Source organism: Fusarium flagelliforme (assembly GCF_020744385.1).
Source record: "Fusarium flagelliforme strain FIESC 12 MPI-CAGE-AA-0113 chromosome Unknown B0J16scaffold_9, whole genome shotgun sequence".
Taxonomy (NCBI): domain Eukaryota; kingdom Fungi; phylum Ascomycota; class Sordariomycetes; order Hypocreales; family Nectriaceae; genus Fusarium; species Fusarium flagelliforme.
The window spans coordinates 290,539-309,455 of NW_025763511.1; the positions used below are offsets into that span (position 1 = coordinate 290,539).

The 18,917-nt window shown below is 45.7% G+C and overlaps 5 protein-coding genes across 5 annotated transcripts; 2 read left to right on the top strand and 3 right to left on the bottom strand.

Moving 5' to 3' along the window:
* Nucleotides 1–830: 830 nt before the first annotated feature.
* On the bottom strand, nucleotides 831–1,649 carry B0J16DRAFT_406794 (uncharacterized protein; the record flags this gene model as incomplete). Its single annotated transcript, XM_046132987.1, has 3 exons — nucleotides 831–959; nucleotides 1,009–1,225; nucleotides 1,303–1,649. Coding segments are annotated over 3 exons (693 nt in total), but the record flags the coding sequence as incomplete, so codon positions are not given.
* A 160-nt stretch (nucleotides 1,650–1,809) lies between these two features.
* B0J16DRAFT_376685 (heterokaryon incompatibility protein-domain-containing protein) lies at nucleotides 1,810–4,440 on the bottom strand. Its single transcript, XM_046130782.1, has 2 exons — nucleotides 4,000–4,440; nucleotides 1,810–3,948 (listed from the first exon to the last, which is right to left on the bottom strand). The coding sequence occupies exons 1-2, from the start codon at nucleotides 4,349–4,351 to the stop codon at nucleotides 2,096–2,098; spliced, it is 2,205 nt and encodes a 734-aa protein (XP_045977395.1). The 5' UTR covers nucleotides 4,352–4,440; the 3' UTR covers nucleotides 1,810–2,095.
* Nucleotides 4,441–5,780: 1,340 nt separating this feature from the next.
* Nucleotides 5,781–7,829, top strand: B0J16DRAFT_365612 (uncharacterized protein; the record flags this gene model as incomplete). Its single annotated transcript, XM_046130031.1, has 3 exons — nucleotides 5,781–6,268; nucleotides 6,566–7,376; nucleotides 7,413–7,829. The coding sequence occupies exons 1-3, from the start codon at nucleotides 5,799–5,801 to the stop codon at nucleotides 7,827–7,829; spliced, it is 1,698 nt and encodes a 565-aa protein (XP_045977396.1). The 5' UTR covers nucleotides 5,781–5,798.
* A 148-nt stretch (nucleotides 7,830–7,977) lies between these two features.
* On the bottom strand, nucleotides 7,978–8,829 carry B0J16DRAFT_276914 (uncharacterized protein; the record flags this gene model as incomplete). Its single annotated transcript, XM_046123776.1, has 1 exon — nucleotides 7,978–8,829. One exon carries the CDS (start codon nucleotides 8,827–8,829, stop codon nucleotides 7,978–7,980), a length of 852 nt encoding a protein of 283 aa, XP_045977397.1.
* A 5,460-nt stretch (nucleotides 8,830–14,289) lies between these two features.
* On the top strand, nucleotides 14,290–16,240 carry B0J16DRAFT_312457 (heterokaryon incompatibility protein-domain-containing protein). Its single transcript, XM_046125050.1, has 2 exons — nucleotides 14,290–14,544; nucleotides 14,598–16,240. The coding sequence occupies exons 1-2, from the start codon at nucleotides 14,303–14,305 to the stop codon at nucleotides 16,123–16,125; spliced, it is 1,770 nt and encodes a 589-aa protein (XP_045977398.1). The 5' UTR covers nucleotides 14,290–14,302; the 3' UTR covers nucleotides 16,126–16,240.
* The last annotated feature ends 2,677 nt before the right edge of the window (nucleotides 16,241–18,917 follow it).

The window sequence follows — 18,917 nt, forward strand, 5'->3', positions numbered from 1 at the left end:
GAAAGATTCTCCTGGTTCGTTGCTTGGAAGAAAGTATATTAGATATTCGTGTTCCAGCTTTGTCCTTGCCGATTCCCGTCACGAGCTCCCCAAAACCCCCTTACACTGCTATCTTCGACAACCCTCTTTGGAAATGAAGTCCATCTAAAAATTAACACTAATGCGGTTGCAGATACCTCTTCTAACGTCGCAGGAGTGAAGAACACTAATTCCGGGCTGTGGACAATCCCGTGAACAAACAGTCTAACTAGGCCAATCTGGATGCATACGAGTCCACGGACGGATCTACCTGATATATTCCGGTCTAATCTTAGTCTCAACCCGGGCTGTAAGCATTTCTAAATTGCGATGAGATAAAGGGTATGGTCTTCAAATAAAACCTGGGCCACTACTCGTGACGCATCAGAATTGGGATTCCCATTTGGAGATTTTGCAGGGCAGTGAGCACCCATCATCGCCTAACCAGCCCCTAGCGTGGAACCCTCTCTGTCCCATACGGTCTACGCCACCCGAGTTCCCGGTCGGTCTTACAAGTAAGGAAGTAGAGGATACACTTTGGGATTAGATCGTAGAAGATGCAGAGATAGAGGAAGTAAGTGAAGCAGTCGGAGCTCCCAACCGCCAACGCCGCGAGGAAATAATGGCGCCATACAACGCGAAGCAGGAAATCTTGCTCCAAGAGTGGCATGGTTTTCGCAACTATGTAGAATCTTAGATATGCCATCGTGAGCGAGATGACCTACCTGAGGCGTCTGTCAACCGAGTGCGTATTTGGCAGCAATATGGGCTGATTCTTGGTTGTGTCGCCCTGGCGGACAAAAATGTGAAAATCAAGGAGGCGCATCAAGAACTGCACGATAAAACATCAAACCCTTCGCAACCAAGGTAGAGCACGGATCCGGAAGTTGCTGGTTGGTATATTTAAAGGTGGGCTTGCGTCCTTTCAGGTACCATTGTAGCTAGTTCAAACAAATACATAGAAAATTCCGCTTCAGAATCAATACTTACCTCTAATGAAGCTCGGTACGCTTCACCCCTTAGCCAACGCTCTGCTTTCTCAACAAACTCCTCTTGCACTAGACCGAGCGTTATGAGCGCAAGGGCACAAAACCACATGAAAACATTGTCAACCATAACTTTGCTGCAGCTAGCAGCATAATGGCCTTGGACTTCGCATATACTGCTGCTCTTCCTCGAATCTTCATCCAGGGGGAAAATAATATGGCTAGGCTAAGCACAGCTGTACCACGCACAACGTTGCAGGTCTCCCGGCTGAGCAGGTTCGAGAGAGGCGGCACTAACATATCCAAACGGCGTGGGAATAACGCCAAAGCATGGGCAGCCGCCATACATCGCATGGCAGGTGACTCCTCCTCTAGACAATGAACAATAGAAGCCAGTCCTTGCTCGACTGCCTTGTATGTCTTGAACTCGCACAGTGCATGTTCATTATATTCTGTATCTTCCATCTTGGCAATTTTCCTTTCCCACTCTGCGACATTAAGGCCACTCGGGACACACCACAACGAATCGCCAACTGCAAGGGCAGTAAAAAGAAATAGAAGATTGTCTCGGTTTCTGGTGGCCTGATGGTCGATCAAAGAATACAGAAACAGGTACAGCTTTGACTGAGGCACTGTAGTGGGTACCTTGATGACAGATTCTAGACCAGCATTCGTCAAGGAAGGAAGTGTAGATGAAATGGATTTGATTCGGGATGCTAGGCACTGGCTTTATAGGCGATTTCGAGGCATTTGGCATGTGATCATAAGCGCTGGAGGCGTTTGGGCCTCACACGCTAAAGATATGTACCTACAGCGTTCTTTTTACCCTTAGTCTAAATCAACCAAGGAATAATCCCAGCCCCTACTAGACGTCATGTATTCATCCGAGTGTACGAACTGCAAGTGCCAACTATTATCTATGTAACCCGCTATTGTGTAGCAACGTGACTTCTCCAGTCTCCAATAACAAGCCAGTCACATTAACCTATCTTCCAAGCCCACATCCCCTATTCGAATATTGTTAGGTTCTTTACTCCGTCCGTACAATAATTTGTTGAGTTCCCTCTGCTGTCCGGCATTCATGATCCCATTTAGATGATAATTACAGTTTCCGGATTCCACCGTTCTCCCAGCTCCATAACTATATGCTTGGAGGCCATTTGCAGTTTTGTGCTCTCCTCCTTCGGACCTAGCCGCGCGGTACGGGAATTTTCAATCTCCTTTAACCCAGCAATAAGATCTGGTGATGCCCTATCTCCCTCAGAAAGACGCTGAAGCGTGAGTATCCCAACACGACGATACACATTGATGCCGTTGATGACATCGCCAGTGGTTTCCAGCACAAGCAGATCTAGTGAATGCATATCATCGAGCATCTGCAATGCCGCGAAATGGCCCCAGGGTGGGGAAGAGTATTTGTGTTCCACGCCACCCAGGCTTTCATTCTCAATGACTTCCGAAATATGCCGCTCAAGTTCTGAGATCGCTGCGTCTTTTGATCTCCATTCCTCGTGGTAAAGTCTTGGTAATTTCTTGATAGGACCACTAATCTTGACACTACCACCTTTGACAAGACCAAATGGGTGCTTCTTGTCAACGAGGTCGACTTGTACATCCTTTACTAGAGCTAAAGCTTGGAACGAAGTATTGTCCTTGTGGCGGTTCCTCACAATTGTACAACCAACACTAGCCCAGCTCCAAGATGGAATGGCAGTATCGATTGCTTGCGTCTTGTCTGAAGGTGGTCGAGTAGTGAGTTTCGCACCCTCGACATGCCACAAGAGCCCTCGGATCAAGTCCGCCTTCCACAGCCGAGCTGCGTACTCTTTGCTGTACTCTTGAATTCGAATCGTGCTACCAAATATTTTGGCAAGACCCGAAATTGCTGGAAGACGATCCTTGATGTTTGTGAATTTTCTCTGAGTGTATTCCTCAACTAGATCGTACCACAAGCGAAATGTTTCCGGGTCCGACAGCAGCGGATAATCTAGGTGACTTGGAATGTAGTCTGGAAATCTTTTGAACTTCATGAACGTTTCCCAATTCCAGAGCCACCCAGATCCAAAACCTACGTCATGAGAGTGTGCGGAAAATTTAGCCATCTCGTCCTCTAAGCGTTTCGTTACACCTCTTTCGAAACTTTCTTCTTCGCAGCATTTCCAAATCATTTGAGAAGACGTGTAGTAGAGCAGCCGGCGGGGAAGTAGCCCTTCTTGCATTGTCCATCCTCGCTTGCTCCAGGGCCCATCAAGTTCATCTTTCTTCTTATCCCATTCTGCCGAGAGGAACACTTTTGCAGGAGCTCGGGTGGAGATCAAACTTCCAGCAAGATGGGGAGGCCTCGAAACAGGAATGTACTGTATTCGGCGTTCCTTCAGAAATCCATACTTTGCAGAGCTTGAACTGGCGGCAACAAGAGTTACCGTCGAACCCCCATAGATCTCATCCATTTTCGAAGCTTGTTCGTTCCAGTCTCTTGAGTCGTCTTGTTGAATAATACACAGTGCATCGACCCAAATGTAGGGTATTCCCAAAGCTCTAGTAACCAAAATCGCATCCTGGATTGTAAAACTGAGCTCATCTAGAGCTATTCCTGTACTCAACTTGCTCAGGGTATTCTTGGTAAGCTTCAACGGGGGTTTTCCTTGTTCTTCTCCTTCTTCTCCCCAACAGTAGGATAGAGCCACCCATTCTGGCTGCAGAGAACAGGGAGACACTTCCACTAGAAACGGCTCTTGAGTTTCATTACCGACGTTGATCAATCGCTTTGGTGGCCTTTGATATTCCGATCGGGGTTTGCAAGAGTCATGGTTTTTCATGCAGTCTCTCAACCAGCCGGAGGCGATGTTGAGAGACTTTATGGAGCGGGGATCTTTTTCATCCTTTTTTAGAATAGGTGGCGAATCGTCCTCTTTGATCTTGTAAAGCCGGAAAATTTTATTGACTGTGGATCGGTATTAGTCTTCTTCATACATCCTTCGAAGGCTATAGTTACCATCAACTTCGTCCATGTATATATCAAGGCAGCATAACGTAATTAATTTTTCCTCAGCATCGTAGCACACCTTGATCTTGTTGCTAGATGCACGGATGATGATCGGTAAACCTCTTGCCTCTTCCGGATCAGCGACTTTTCTTTTCTCGAAGGCTTTAAATATGACTTTGCAAAGATCGCAATGCCGACCAGATATTTTGATCTCGAATATATCGGGGTGGTGATTAACTCTGGATGACAGGAGCGGGGTATCAGAATTGTCGGCATTTGCTTGTCTATCTCGACATTGTTGAAGGCAGGCAGTAAGGAGGGTAGAGAAATCTACACGTTCGCATGTCGCGCACAATGTCATTTGCAAATATAACAGAAGTAAATGGCGTAAATGACGTTGAGCAATGTTACATACGAGATACGTTAATAACCGTATGGTCAGTCAGTTTCCCCGCCTTTGGCTGTCGCTCTTCATTACGGCGGTGAGACTAAACCCCGGTCCTTCAACGGGGCACGGAAGGAAGAACCCTTCGTTCCTGAAGGCGTTGTGGCTTTGTGGCGCAGATAAGTGGCTTGAGGTGGCTCAAAAGTAGTGGCGCAGAAACTCGCACGGATCGCTAGGTGGTTCGAGCCTTTTCCTCGCTACCGAGAATGACGCGGAAGAAAGATCTGTCGCACTGAGCGTACTTAAAGGGTTAAAGTGAATGTGGTGAGCAGCAACAAAAATGTTTGGATTGATTGTTCTAAGTTGTATCTTGTGCGGGGTATTCCATCCCGCAGAGTTACTTAAAGCATATAGCTAGATTACTAATGCAAACATCATATATTAATTGATTCAGACTAACGTGTTTGATAAGCGAGCGTGACAGGCAAGTGAGCGTGACACTATACTGTGACGGTTGGGTTTTCCAAGGGATAAACTAGTCCGTTCTAAGTTTATGTTGGCAGAGTCGTAGGGCGTAGTACTGAGCAAAGCGGAGTGTCACGTCTCTTAATAGTGAATAAGGCGGGTTAGGCGTATTCAGGTAAAGAAATCTTATTGATAGCTGTCGAGCTAAGTGTACTAACTAATGCTAAATGGATGTATATATACTTGGGTGGTTGTAGGTGATCAGTGAGGTTATCTTGGGATCAGGGCTGATCGAGTAGACTTGGCACTGATCGTTGTCGAATGTTCTGATAACATGATTGGTGGAAAATGTGGGGGCGTATGCAGGGTGACTAATCTACTCGTTGGATCGTAACATATACTTTACAGCTAAAAACAGCCTACCCTATAGTAGCTTAAAGTCTAAATAAAATAGCTAAAAATCTAAAGAAATTATATTTAATAATAGTATGGATAATAATACTTTGTAAGATATTTATAAGATTTTTAAATATTTTAGTTTATATAAAAAACTCTATTATTGTCACAGCTTAAGACCAGACCAGACCAGCCTACCCTAGACCCAGCTAGTGGGTCAGTATCACGTAGTGATACGTTATCAGCTAGATTCCTGACCGACTTCCAGATAGATCCTGAACGTAGCTCCTTGAGTTACGTCTTGTCAATAGAGCCTGACCTGCCTGCAGTGCCTATCCGTAGCTAATAGACCCGATTCCGCCTGAAGCGTTCCCCGTCCACCTGTATACTGAACTCTGACCGTGACAACATCCTTATTCATCTCGCCAATCAGCGGCTTTTTCGCGCCTGACAAGCATCACGTGCTTGGAAACCTCCGAGTGGTGTATAAAATCGGAACGCAAGTGGCATGTGAATTTCAGCCTGATTCTCTCAAATAATATCACTATAATCTCCAATCAGTATGGCACAGCGTCTGTGTGCTGCTTGTTCGCGCTTTGTCAAAGACTTTGCTGAGGCAGAAGAAAAAGTCTCGTTTCCCCGCGCTCAGACCATTGCCCCCAACATCCATGCTCTTCGAAACTCAGCGCAGAATGACTGCCAGCTTTGCCAAATCATCTACCAGTCATATTTTTATAACACCTTTGTTTCCTGGTCAGAGAAGATGTTTCCCATTCACCTCCAGATATGGTCTTATAGCCCTCTCCGCGACGACCGGCTGCCTTCCCCTGGTCAAGACCCAATAAAGCCAGAGTTGTTGTCAATTGGTGTCGGAAAGACAATAGAAAGTAGCGTGTGGCATGGTGAACAACTGATCGTGAATAAGAAAACCGAAGCATTAGTCAAAGCTCGCTCTTCACGCACCTCGAGTTCTATCGCCGATCTGTCTTCAGATGAAGGCGTTGAAAAGGCTGTTGCATTAGCCAAAAAATGGTTAGCAACTTGTTGCACCAATCACACCAACTGTTGTTTGTCGCCTGACAATCAACATCTAGCAGAGACATTGCCAACAAGAGTAATTGATGTTGGCTCTAAGGACGAAGGACTTGCCCCAAAGCTCTTGATACCGACTCATCCCCTTGGGGGTATTAACTATGTTGCTTTGAGCTACGCATGGGGATCTGGCCACGATTTCGCAAAGATTACAGCCTCCAATCTCGCTGATATGACCAGATGTTTGCCCTGGGGCAAGCTTGCAAAGACAATACAGGATGCAATTATATTCACAAGGAAATTATCGATCAGATACCTATGGGTCGATGCCCTCTGCATCTTGCAAAGCGAAGGACCAGATGATGCACAACATAGAGCTGACTGGTCCTATGAAGCCGCTAGATTTGGCCAGTACTATCAAAACGCCACCTTGACGATCGCGGCAACCGGGGCTATATCATCCAGCGAAGGATTGTTTCTACGAAGACCGGCACTTGAGTTTGACCCGGAGCCGGTTATTCTCAAACAAAACACGAATAGGGGCGAGACTAATGTCTTTATCATTCAACCACCGTCTCCATTATGGGCTCCAGCCATACGAAATGCTGCTCTTCGAACCAGGGGATGGGCCATACAAGAAAGGGTCTTATCAAAGAGGATACTACACTTTGGCGCAAGTTATTTGCTATGGGAATGCCATGAAAGCCGGGTTACAGAGACGAATCCCGGCGACACCGACTCTCTTGCCTATAGCGATACAGGTGAAGACTTTATTTCTGCCTTCAAAGACATTGATAACCGCCAGGAACATGACATCATGAGATCTTGGTATCAATTTATAGATATTTACTCTTCGACAAGCTTTTCTTTCCATACAGACAAGCTCCCAGCTTTGTCAGGAATTGCGACTCGGATCAAAGGCCGCTTTCCACAGGACTACATCGCCGGAATATGGGAGTTGGCTATTCCAGAAGGACTGGCCTGGATGGCCCGGGAAACGGAAGAGCCCGACCCGGGCTCTGATCTACCGTCATGGTGTTGGGCCACCAGACGGTCTGTTTCATTCTTCTTCGTATGGGACAATAATGATTGGAATCCAATGCTAAAAGTCAAGTCCTGATCAGTCACGGCAAATGGTCCGCAGACATCGGGTCAAATACTCCAAGCAAGATTGATTATTAGTGGCATTTTCAAGGGAATAGATTTATCCGACCCAAGCTTGATTTTCAAATTCGGCTCCAACACCAATGCTGAATGGACAGACAACGTCACAAGCCTTACTGCTTTAGACCCTGGGTTCTCAGTGGATCGGCTTCTATTCATTGATGACGCGAGGTCTATTAAGACTATTGGCAACCATCACCCTTGCCTCTTAATAGGAAAAGCACATGTTCCTTTATCGGATCTTACAGGGAAAGCATTGGTAGGAGTTGCGCTTATACTGGAGCCCACAGGCCGTGTGGGAAGGTTCCAAGAGTATAGAAGAATTGGGCTTGCATCTCTCTCCTTCATGGAATACTGGGCTGATGTTCAAGATATGAGAACAATTGAGCTTGTATAGATGACGTGAGGAGTTTCAGTTCTTATGTACTGAATGATGATGTTAAAACAGCTGATGGGAAACGTTCTGAAGACTATCTAAGTTCAATTAGATCATCCCTCCTCCAGGTCTATAAGGATAGCTCTTATATCCTCTCAATGAGATTGCATTACTCTTCCATGTCCCTTTGGTTCAGTGGGATGCAATTGACGCATAGAAGACCTTTGGCCTCGGCATCAGCTCCCCGTGGCATCTTCTCCTCCACAGTTGTCTTTCTCGCGAGGCCGTTCAATTCGTAAACCAAGACAGCCCTTGTGAATAAAGCCGCGAATACAAAGGTGTAGATAACTGGCAGGGAGTCTGCCAAAGGGATAAGAACAATGCTACCAATGAGAACAGTACCGAGAATGATGTGAAGACCCCCAATCACTCTGACAGCTGCCCCGAGGAGGTTCTGTTGAAACAGTCTGTTATCCCGACGCCTGACTGTGTGGTTTCGGCCTTGGCCACAAGGAGTCAGCTCATCAACGATCAATCTAACAAGATTGTTTCCTGGCGTCGTCCGGCGGAAGGTCAAGGCGAAGACGCCAAAGCTTAGCAGATAGATAGGTATGTTCAGAAAAGCCCAACCAAACAGTATGGATGTCTCTGGCAAACCGTGAATGTAGACGACCATCGGGGCCAGGGATATGGCGTGATATGTGAACTTATAGACTTCCCAGAACAGGTTCCCCGTTGCGGCCAACCCGATGCCATATTCAACAAGAGACACAAGAGCTTTTGCAGCGAAGGAGCGCCCATCTAGAATCCGCAGGGGCACGAGGGGCTCGTTATTGTTGGAGGCTTTCTCCAAGATGGCCTCGTACTCAAACTCGGTAGGGTTTGGTGACATCAGTCCAAAGCCCAGGAGCATGGCAAGAAGTGGTCTGCGGGTACTCAGGAGGCTTATTTCAGCCATGCTAGGTCCGAACTGTACCAGACCTCCGGGAAGAAGCGCCAGTAGGATAGCCGTGACGGCCATGTTTGCCTTGTTGACCTCTCCATAGACATTGAGAATACAGTTCAACAGCTCACCTGAGTACCTGTGATCACCTGGTTCTTCCTTTAGGTTCTCATCGAAATAGGCCTCGAACTGTCGAGGGCAATCTTCCTTCATCCAATGTTCTTTGGAATATTTTTCTATTGTGGGGAACCATGTTCTGAACTGGGAGCGAGACCGGTCAAGAACCGCAGAGACGGTGGATAGGTACAGACTAGGAACTGCCAGAAGACATATAAGCCGTGAGAGACGCATTGTTTAGTGAATTGACGAAGGTTGTTGGGTATTTGCAAAACGCCAAAGTATTGCTCCGAGTATGAGGGAAATATTGTATAAGAAGGAGAAAGAGCGGGGTCCTCTCCGGAGAAATAGTCGGTGCTTTAAAGTCCTGTCATAGCAACGGCATTATTGAATAGGCGGCCCAAGCGTCAGACGAAGAGCTGATAACAAGCTGCACCATAAGCTCATCTTCCTCCAATAAAGAGGCCCTAAGCTATTACTAGTTACAGTTGACGCAGGGGCCTGAATCCTGAAAGACAGGGGGTTAATTTGGGGGCCGAAAATGGAGCAATAAAAATTGATCAATAGCGGTTACAGTACCCGTTTCGCTTGAGATGTGCCGCATCGGATCAGGTGAGCGTTCTGGAAAACCTGCTATCATCGATGTTGTCTGTAGACACTGGGACAAATGACAAGTATTCTCGGCCTAGACTCACCCGAGTTCACATCGCCATGAGCTCCAAATGCAAATAGAATCTTGCGCTTTGTAATCACAGGAAACGATATGACTTAAGTGATTACGCTGAGGCTGCACTTTCCGTTATACTATTTAGGTAAGATGCGCATATAGCTCGGCTTTTAACGGTAGTCTTATTTTAAATATGCTGCTTTAGAGATAGGGCTCTGCTTAGACAAGGAGTTACGCTCTAGTAGGATTGTAATCAGGCTCGGTTCTTAACGGCAAAAAGGACACCAGAATAAGCACAAGATACCCGGCTCGGTTATAGGCAAAACCGACAGACCCATGCGCCCTACATAATTACTGCAGCTCCAAATTCAAGTGAAAGAGGAATTTGGCGCATTTTAATTAGCCCATCACCCCTATTTTCCCCTTTCATTTAAAGAAGGACTCTAAATGTAACTGCTGCTTCACTTTCTGTGACAGAGGGGCGCTTGTTCCGGCTTGGTTCACCGTACGCTCCTATAAGCAGCCGTATGCACCACTGTAATTGCTACAATAGCAGTTATTAGCCAATCTTTTGCCCCATGGCGTAGTTGTTAGGTGCAACCATTACAGCGCTTAATGGTCTGATTGGTTGTTACGATTGGTTACCGTAACAGCGCTATAAGGCTCTATAAGCAGCTGTAAGCACTACTGAAATTGCTACGATAGCAGTTATAGCCCGATCTTTTGCACTGTGGCTTAACGGTTAGGTGCAACCGTTACACCTATGGCGGTGCGGTGGGCGCTAGCGCAATCAAGGGACTGACACGAAATCACGAGGATTCGCCTACCGATACAGCCACCGGCCATGTGATCGGACTGTTCATGGTCTCAACAGGCTTCACTATCACTGGCTTAACTTTCTTGGATTGCTTCGGCGGTAAGCCACCACCATTCTTTAACGCCGACTATGAGAACAATCTTTGCCCTATTATAGTTGACGCAAGGGAGCTTTTCTACCATAATCTTCCAGAAGAAGAGAGAAAGCATTAGGTAAGCAAGCTTACAAATCAAGCATTGTCGGCGTTGGCCGAAGGGTATGATGCTGCCTACGAAGGATGGAAAGACGTTCCAGTCTGGTATGTCGCTACGAAGGAAGACAAAGCTCTCCCGGTTGAAGTGCAGAGAATTTATATGCAGGAAGCTCAAGATGCTGGAGCTGATGTGGCGCTGCGTGAGGTTAAAAGCAGTCACTCGCTGATGCTAAGCAAGCCTCAAGAGATAGTCGATATATTACTCGACGCGATTAACGCTTTTGCCGGATAAGCATATCATTTCATCCCGATGAGATACTATACGAGACAATAGAGTTTCATAGAATACAAATATCTAAAGGGTGCAGTCCGAAGGTCATATTCGATTAAACGGTAATACTTGCTAAACATAGCCCAGTTCCTTGAAACGGTTGATTTGAATGAGGTTCGTCAGCTTAACACCTTTAGTCTAGTCAGTGCAGATAAATATTATCCAAGGTAAAGGCCAATAGAAGGACTTGTAATTCGTAGGGTCCCATAGCCTTGCGATCCTTAGTATTTGGCCCTAAATAATCGCCCAAGTGACCCCCAAAGCCATTGTTCGCATGTATTTTACTAGGAAAGCATTACGAGATTAGGTTTCACATATTCTCGCCTCACGGCTTAAAAATTGTTTGAGCTGGCTTTTTCGAGTCAGACATCAAAGTTCCTAGAGCGTCTTTGAAAGTTAGGTCAAGGGCCTTTGATCTAGACAATTTAGGTTGCTTATCTATTTTTGATCTTCGATAACTGTTCAAGTATATCGTCCGCGAGAAGCCTTCTCCCGAGCTTCCGTAAGCTGTCTTGTACTAATGCATCCTGAAGTGCAAGTTAAACGTGAGGAAATGGACACCCTTTACTGAAAAATAGGCTTCGCCAGCTTAAAATAACAGAGGACTCTTTGAAATAACAACTAACAAGTTATCTAAAGAAGTTATTCAAAAAGAGACTGTAATAGCTCTCTTATTGCAAAATATTTTTACATTCAGCAGCTACAAAAGCAAAATAAAAAGACTAACTCCAGGGGAAATCTGCACTTACGTTTTTAAAACCACAACCAGAATTTCTCGCCTTGTATAGTTTAACTGGTTATTTATATGCATCAATAACATAGAAATGCATTTTTTTCTGTTTTAGATCTATGTTGCTGTCGTATTATCACGGAAGTAACTTCAGCCACTCTCAAAAGGTAAGAGATGATAGAGATTTAGCTCATATCGCTTAGGTAGAAATTGTGTAGTTGATTGGCCCAAAATAACCCTAACACCACACTTGGGGTTAGCTAGCGCCAACTTAGGGTTAGCGCGACATAGGGGAAAGGGGACTTCAATCAACAGAGAAAACCAATAAGACTACTTCGCTCTTTACTTTCTATCACCGTCATCAAAGAGGTGATATCAAGCAGTAATGGAGGAAATCGTACAGCTTAATCAAGACTGTCAGATACTGATCTGTCGGCTATGTTAAGCAGGATTCCCGAGAGAGACGCACATATCACTGCCGGACAATTCGCAGCTGGCCGGCTAAGGCATACATGCATGTGAGTCGGATTTGGAGGCATCGGAAAAGCAGGATTCCCGAGAGTAACATACATATCACTACCCAGTATTTTGCTGTCAAGGTCCTGACACAGTCAGCTTATTTCTTCGCTTCTGCTTACTCCAGCAACACAATTTGACAAGGTATTGGTAGTAAAGCTCTTCTGACGCTTGTTCCTTCCGTTTAGCCTAGCTTTTTTATCATGCGAGAAAATCAGCTCTAGACTCCCCCTTTGTTGGGCAGTGATATGTGCGTCACTCTCGGGAATCCTGCTTTTCCGATGCCTCCAAATCCGACTCACATGCATATATGTCTTAGCCGGTCAGGTGCGAATTGTCGGGTATTCAACGAAGATATCAAGCTGGCAAGCTCCTAGAAAGTGTATATAATGGGCCTCCACCCTTGAGAACATCCAAAGGTTTATATCCACCATCACCATCACCATCTTCATTACCTAAGCACTCAGCAACACACCCTCTCTCCAAAGCTTCTCAACTCTCAAGCTTTCACAAGCCACAACACAAACCACAACTATAACACTATCCCTCGTCGCCAACATGATTGCCTCCAAGTCGGTCCTCGCAGTCCTTGCTGCCACTGTCTCGCTTGTCCATGCCGGCTGCTATCCCAGAGGCACCACCTTTGGTGACCTCCCAGGAGACGTTGACAGGACCATTTCCGCTTTCTGCGACTATATCGACCTCAGGAAGTTTCGTGCAGGCCAAATCATTACTCGGTGCATCACCTTCGGAGACAAGCAGCTGCAGCTGGCAATTCAGAACAATGGTGGCGACAACGGCCATGTCCCATACCATGACTGTGTCGCCAATTTCCAGTGGGAGAAGGGTGGCTGCCCGCACGGATCAAACCAACACTATGGCGACTACTATTTCAACATCGACCCTAACGAAGGAAAGTGCTAACCAGCTCGTTGCTGTGCAGGGTTATTCAACCCGAGTTTGCAGGGGTAACCAGTGGGGTTCTAGGACGGGAGGTATTCATTTCAACTTCTAGGCAAACAAACGTTGGAGTTCTCAGACGTTTCTTGACAGCAGGAAAAGGAGACAAGCTAAAAACGTCACTTTATACAAGAATGGCTCTTCATTTCCCTGATTTGTAAACGGTACTTTATGTGGCAATAGCTCTTTGTGTATAAGAGAAGAAATTCGTTCTACATATACAAGACATTCTTAATACTGCTAGTGATTGAATATAAGCCCAGAGTGAAGAGCGAAGGATGGTAGGTAATAGTTGTCCGGGTCCTTAGAACGCTCAAGAGCGGAAGGAATATAGAGCGGTAGAAGGCTAGCAACCGGACGGTTCTAGTAAATCACACGCCAGGACCACCCCCCCTTGTGAGAAACCAGTAGGGACCCAAATATTCCCTAGTAACAGCGAGGGCCATTCCAGGAGGGAATCGGCACTTAGGTTTCAAGACCACAACCAAGATTTTTTATCCTGCACAACTCTTTCCAGAAGCTTAGCCATTGGTAAGTATGGAGATAAAACATTTTTTAATGACTACATCCGTATTTCTGTTGTAGCTATTTGTTAAACTCAAGAAACAATGCCGGCACCGTTCAACTGTGACGATTTCCTCTTATGGATTAGTACATCTCTGGAGAGCGTGACGATTCCCCAATTTGGCTAGCGTTGATAAACTGTCCCGTATCGTCACGAGGTTTGTGCGACTTGGTGTGAAACGCCCCCGTGCTTTGTCGTTAGGCATATTGTTGCAGATGTTAATTAGGAGCTTCTTAATCCCACCAGCTTTGCTGAGGGAGATCTATTGCAGCTGTGATCACACATAAATGGGATAATGATTAGTTATTAATGTTGAGTTTTGGGTTACGGACACTGACCTTACACATATTCAATCAGGAAACCCGTTCTAAGGCTCAACTACGCTATAACATCCATTCGTACACTAAAGAATAGACGTAGGGATATCTGAGAATATAAAAAAACTCATCTTATTTAGATACTCGCTTTTAATCACCTAATGGGCTTTAAACTTCGCATGCTTATCAAGCATGTTTTATCCTTTAAAAAGATAATTCTCCTAGTGCTTTCGTATTGCTGCCTAGCATGGTGGCCGAGCGTTGCTTAATTTACCCCGCATTAGCCTCGCTTAATTTCCTGGCCTTCACTAGCTACTCACTCGATCTTTATCTTCAAAATGAGGCTTTTAAATGCTCACAACTGGACGCTGAAAGAATTTGTATCCGATGACGAAGTGCCACCCTATGCTATCCTGTCCCATACTTGGGACGAAGATGAGGTCAGTCTCCAGCAGTGGGACAGCCTGGTGATCTCAGATATCGTGACCTCAGATATCAACAGCATGAAAGGTTACCAAAAAATCAAGCAATTCGCCCAGAAAGCTGCCAGCCATGGGTTCGACTGGGTGTGGGTGGATACGTATGCTCATCTACAATCCTTGACCCAATCCATTAACTAAACTGTTATAATAGGTGCTGTATCGATAAGAAGAGTAGCGCTGAACTAAGCGAGGCCATCAACTCAATGTTCGGGTGGTACAGGAACGCACAGGTTTGCTATGTTTACTTGCAAGATGTGCTCTGGTGTACAGACAAAGAAACAATTGGCGAACGACTATACCCCTCTCGTTGGTTTACTCGGGGATGGACATTACAGGAATTAATCGCTCCTCCTAAAGTCGAATTTTACTCGACTGATTGGAAGAAGATTGGGTCCAAAGAAGATCTTTGTGGCCTACTCTCATCTATCACTAGAATAGATGAGCACATTCTCAAGGGTGGAGATATGGATAGTGTTAGCGTGGCAAGGAGGATGTCTTGGGCTTCTAGTCGGAACACTTCCCGCGTAGAAGACGCTGCCTACTGCTTATTGGGCATCTTCGACGTCAATATTCCTCTTATATATGGGGAAGGCCATAAAGCCTTCCATAGGCTCCAAGAAGCTATCATGAACGCCACCCACGACCAATCCTTGTTTGCATGGGGTAAGATTGTTAGCTCTCCTGCTGAACTTATTGATCGAAGTCAACAACTAGGCGCGAAGCCCACCCCATGGAAGGAACAGTATCATCGGCAACCCCTTCTGGGGCTCTTCGCTAAGACTCCAGCCGATTTTGAGAATTTCGCCGAGATACGGCCGGTGGACCACGGGTACGCACATTATCAAGACCGACGAAATCCCCCGGTTCTGGTTAATAAAGGCGTCCTTATCAACCTCGTGATTTATAAGAAGCTTCCCTCTATCTCATACTGGGATGACATAGCCATTGCTCAGCCCCACGACCTCGAGCTTGCTATTCTGCTCTGTCGTTTCGGGAATAAGGGAAGTAAGCTTATCGGACTGCTGTTGTATTCTTGGGGTGACGACTACTACTCGCGCACGAACGAACTTGTGCTTGTGGATTTGTTCGTTAGTCATGTGCGTTTCGATGCCTGGACACGCCAACGCCACCTTCTACCCTTCAGACCGTTTCAACTCCGCAACGGTGACATCCTGTTTAGACGCTGGGTAGCTCCAATCAAGACTAGTTGGATAGAGAGGCCAAATACAACCAGCGGTCCGGCGTGGCGTTACAGATGCGGCGATAGAGTCCTCCGCATCGAGGAAGATGCCGATGGTGACGAAGAACAATCATTAATGTTCAAGACAAGCAGGACCGAGGGGTTTGCGGTCACTTTCAAAAGGACTACTAAATCTTTGCATCCCATAGGACCACTTTTGCTAGGTATTTCTCCTTTCGAATATGGGAGAACAGATGGTGTTAGCCACAAGGGTAAGGGCAATATCCTAGCCGACCGAGTAGCGAAACATGGTAAGCCATTCCACACTCCAGCATATAGCCATATCATGGAGCATCCGATTGCAACTTGGGATATAAAGATCGAAGCTCTCCCTAGTATATATGCCAAGGTTGAAAGGATGCTGCTTGATGGCGGAAACAGTGGAGTGGTTGATGTGGTGGATTTTATTATGCAAGCGGATGGACCGTTAGCGAAATAGACAAAGTGCCTACTGCATTACCTTAAACCTTGGCATATGCATTTCGATTCCTTAGCTATCTTTTTTATGCCGTCGACCTTATCAATCCTGTATCTAGGACGCCTTTAGGTATAAGCCGTTACTTTAGATTTATTTCCGTAAATACTTCGCTTCAAATAGATTACCTCTCTTTACCGATTTTCTTCTTGTAAAGTCTCGGAAGGTGTGGAAACTGTCCCTAATTGATTATTTGAGGCTTTCCATTGGTGTGTGTTTGCGATACCAGTCTTTTACACATTCATCTCTTACAAACCCAGGATGTTCGAGGACGGGCTGTGCAGCAATACTCTGACTAACTTGTACAACTATTTTCCAAGCCCTCCCAATGAAACTCAACTTGGTGGTATTAACGAACCAAGCACAGACAACCACAAAGATCGAGTCGTTTCCAATAATTATCACCCAGCAAAGCTACAAAACCTCGAAAGTAATGTGGCATCTGGGCACTCCGCATTTTGGCCATTATTCTGCCTAAAGATCGCAGCAGGAACCCTTGAAGTGGTGACATTAGATGACGTTTACATGCATGAAGTAACCTTTTCCCATTTCAACAACTCTACTGGTTAATACACGATTTAGAGGATCCGGAAACACACTGGACTGGAATAAGTAGGAAATGGAGACCGTTAGATTTTAGTATGAGATTATGTCATGCTTTTCTAAACCCCGAAAACGATTGCTAATATTGGGATACTAATACTGGGATATTAGGGATAACCGCTGTACCCTGATCGTTAGGATGATCGCTTAGCGTGCTTTGAACCACCTCGAAGACGCTCGGAGTTGATATAACCGAATTGGCAAAGAGGAGATGCAGCCTCTAAATGGCTACCATCGTCAACCTCAAGCTAGTCAAGATTCTATACCTATCAGACGGTTCGGGAGAGCGATACTCAATATTTTGCTTCGTAAATGAGTATGTGCTTGGATACCGGGTTACGATTCCTCTAGGTACGCCAAACAAACGATTGCAGGACAGGACAATATGGTTTGCAGCTGGCGGAGATAGTACCAGATTATTTATGCTCGATAGAGCCAAGGTTTGCTAGATATTGGAGGATCTGGAATATAACAGCCTCTCCCCGGGTACACGCTCACTCCACTTTGTTCTTGCTGCATGCTCTCTGGCCCTCGTATATACCCTCTCTTTGCAGTGGGGTATGTGTTCATTGAGGTACACATCTACCAACTATACTTTTACTAGACAACAGTAGCTCATCATGGTTTGTCATGGCCGTTGCATATTTCATACCACGGTTTTCTACGAGAGTGCGACTAAGAACACATTGGTGAGTATAACAGCAAGCAGTGAGAGAGACTCTTATAGTCCGGAGTAGCAATTAGAATTCATCACACTTCTCACCACTCGTTCTGTTTATCAATAAGATGGGTGTCAGGATATTTGAACCTAGCTCTTTAGTAACTAGGCTGAGAGGTATATGGGAGGGTCTCTATCGATCCCAGATTTTCTGGTTAATTTATGGTATTGTCTACCGTCCACTTAGCCATGCCAGCCGGCTCATGCCATAGTATTCTTGCGGAGGAGACATTTGCCGAAAGGTCTGTCAAAAATGAGGGGGCCATCGACGACATACTTCCGATCGAACTCCCCCTCACAGCGGGTCAGGAACTCGTGGCAATCGCTTCCTAAACCGTTAACCATGTATGCAGCTATTTTCCACAGACAAGTAACCAAAGATTGCCAGCTTATCTGAGAGTGCACCTTATGTTTCGTGTTGAATACTTTGCCCTATATTGATTATTAGACTATTCTTCTATTTCCAATCTGAGTTCAAAGTTATAATGGCTTATATCTTTGACGTGGCTCTTCTTGTGGATGGCGGATATGTCGACGGGAAGCCGGCCAGCGACTAAGTGGAATATCTTACTACGGGTACCTTCAGTGGGCCTAATAAACCATTTTGCGTAGAAGGGGACATCTTTGACCTTGAAGTGGAGCACTTGCACCTTCCTCTTCTACAATAACCCTTGTAGATCAAAAAACATCCCATTTATCACTATAAGTATATGCGCACACTGTGTACACTCTCGCACATGATCAGTAGCCCGCAATTTAGCGTACTTACCTGACCGAGCTCGGCGACAGTACTTGCGGCTCGCACTGTCAGCTTGTTTCCACTTCCCCAGATTCGGGTCCCGAACTTCCAGGCAGCAGCGGTACTTCTAAGTACTTCATTCGCCAAGTCAGAAATTGCTTACCCACCCATAAGGCGGCCAGACTCTGACAAAACGTCTGCTTGTGAGGTAGAGCCATGTACCCAGATGGCCCCTTTACAAAGAGCCATGTTGTTTTGGAGCGGAAGGCGCAACTGCTCAATACTGTAATTTCCCAGAAATTAATGGGGCCTTTTACCGAGTGCAATTACATTATTGAGTCCCGCCCCTCTTTGAAGATGATATTTATTTCGACGGAGATGGAAATATCACTGCCATTCGCATTAAAGATGACCATGTAGTCTATAAGCAGTGCTATATTAGAATTGATAGATTCCTGGCCGAAATAACGGCTAGAAAAAGCCTGTTCGGGGTATATCGCAACCCTTTTACGGACTCTAATTTAGTTAAATCTATAACTCGAATTTTGGCAAATACTAATATTACCTTCTGGAGAAGAATGCTTCTGGCATCTAAAAGAAGGCGGACCGTCACATGCCATGGATCCAGTGTCGCTGGAAACCATCGGTCGGTACGGCGGTGAGCCGAACTGACTAATTATGGTGGCTAATGATGGA

Coding starts and splice junctions, on each gene's coding strand:
- B0J16DRAFT_376685 (XM_046130782.1), bottom strand. CDS start 4,351: ATGACATTGTGCGCGACATGCGAACGTGTAGATTTCTCTACCCTCCTT. Junction 3,949..3,999: donor ATACATGGACGAAGTTGATG/GTAACTATAGCC, acceptor ACCGATCCACAG/TCAATAAAATTTTCCGGCTT.
- B0J16DRAFT_312457 (XM_046125050.1), top strand. CDS start 14,303: ATGAGGCTTTTAAATGCTCACAACTGGACGCTGAAAGAATTTGTATCC. Junction 14,545..14,597: donor GACTGGGTGTGGGTGGATAC/GTATGCTCATCT, acceptor CTGTTATAATAG/GTGCTGTATCGATAAGAAGA.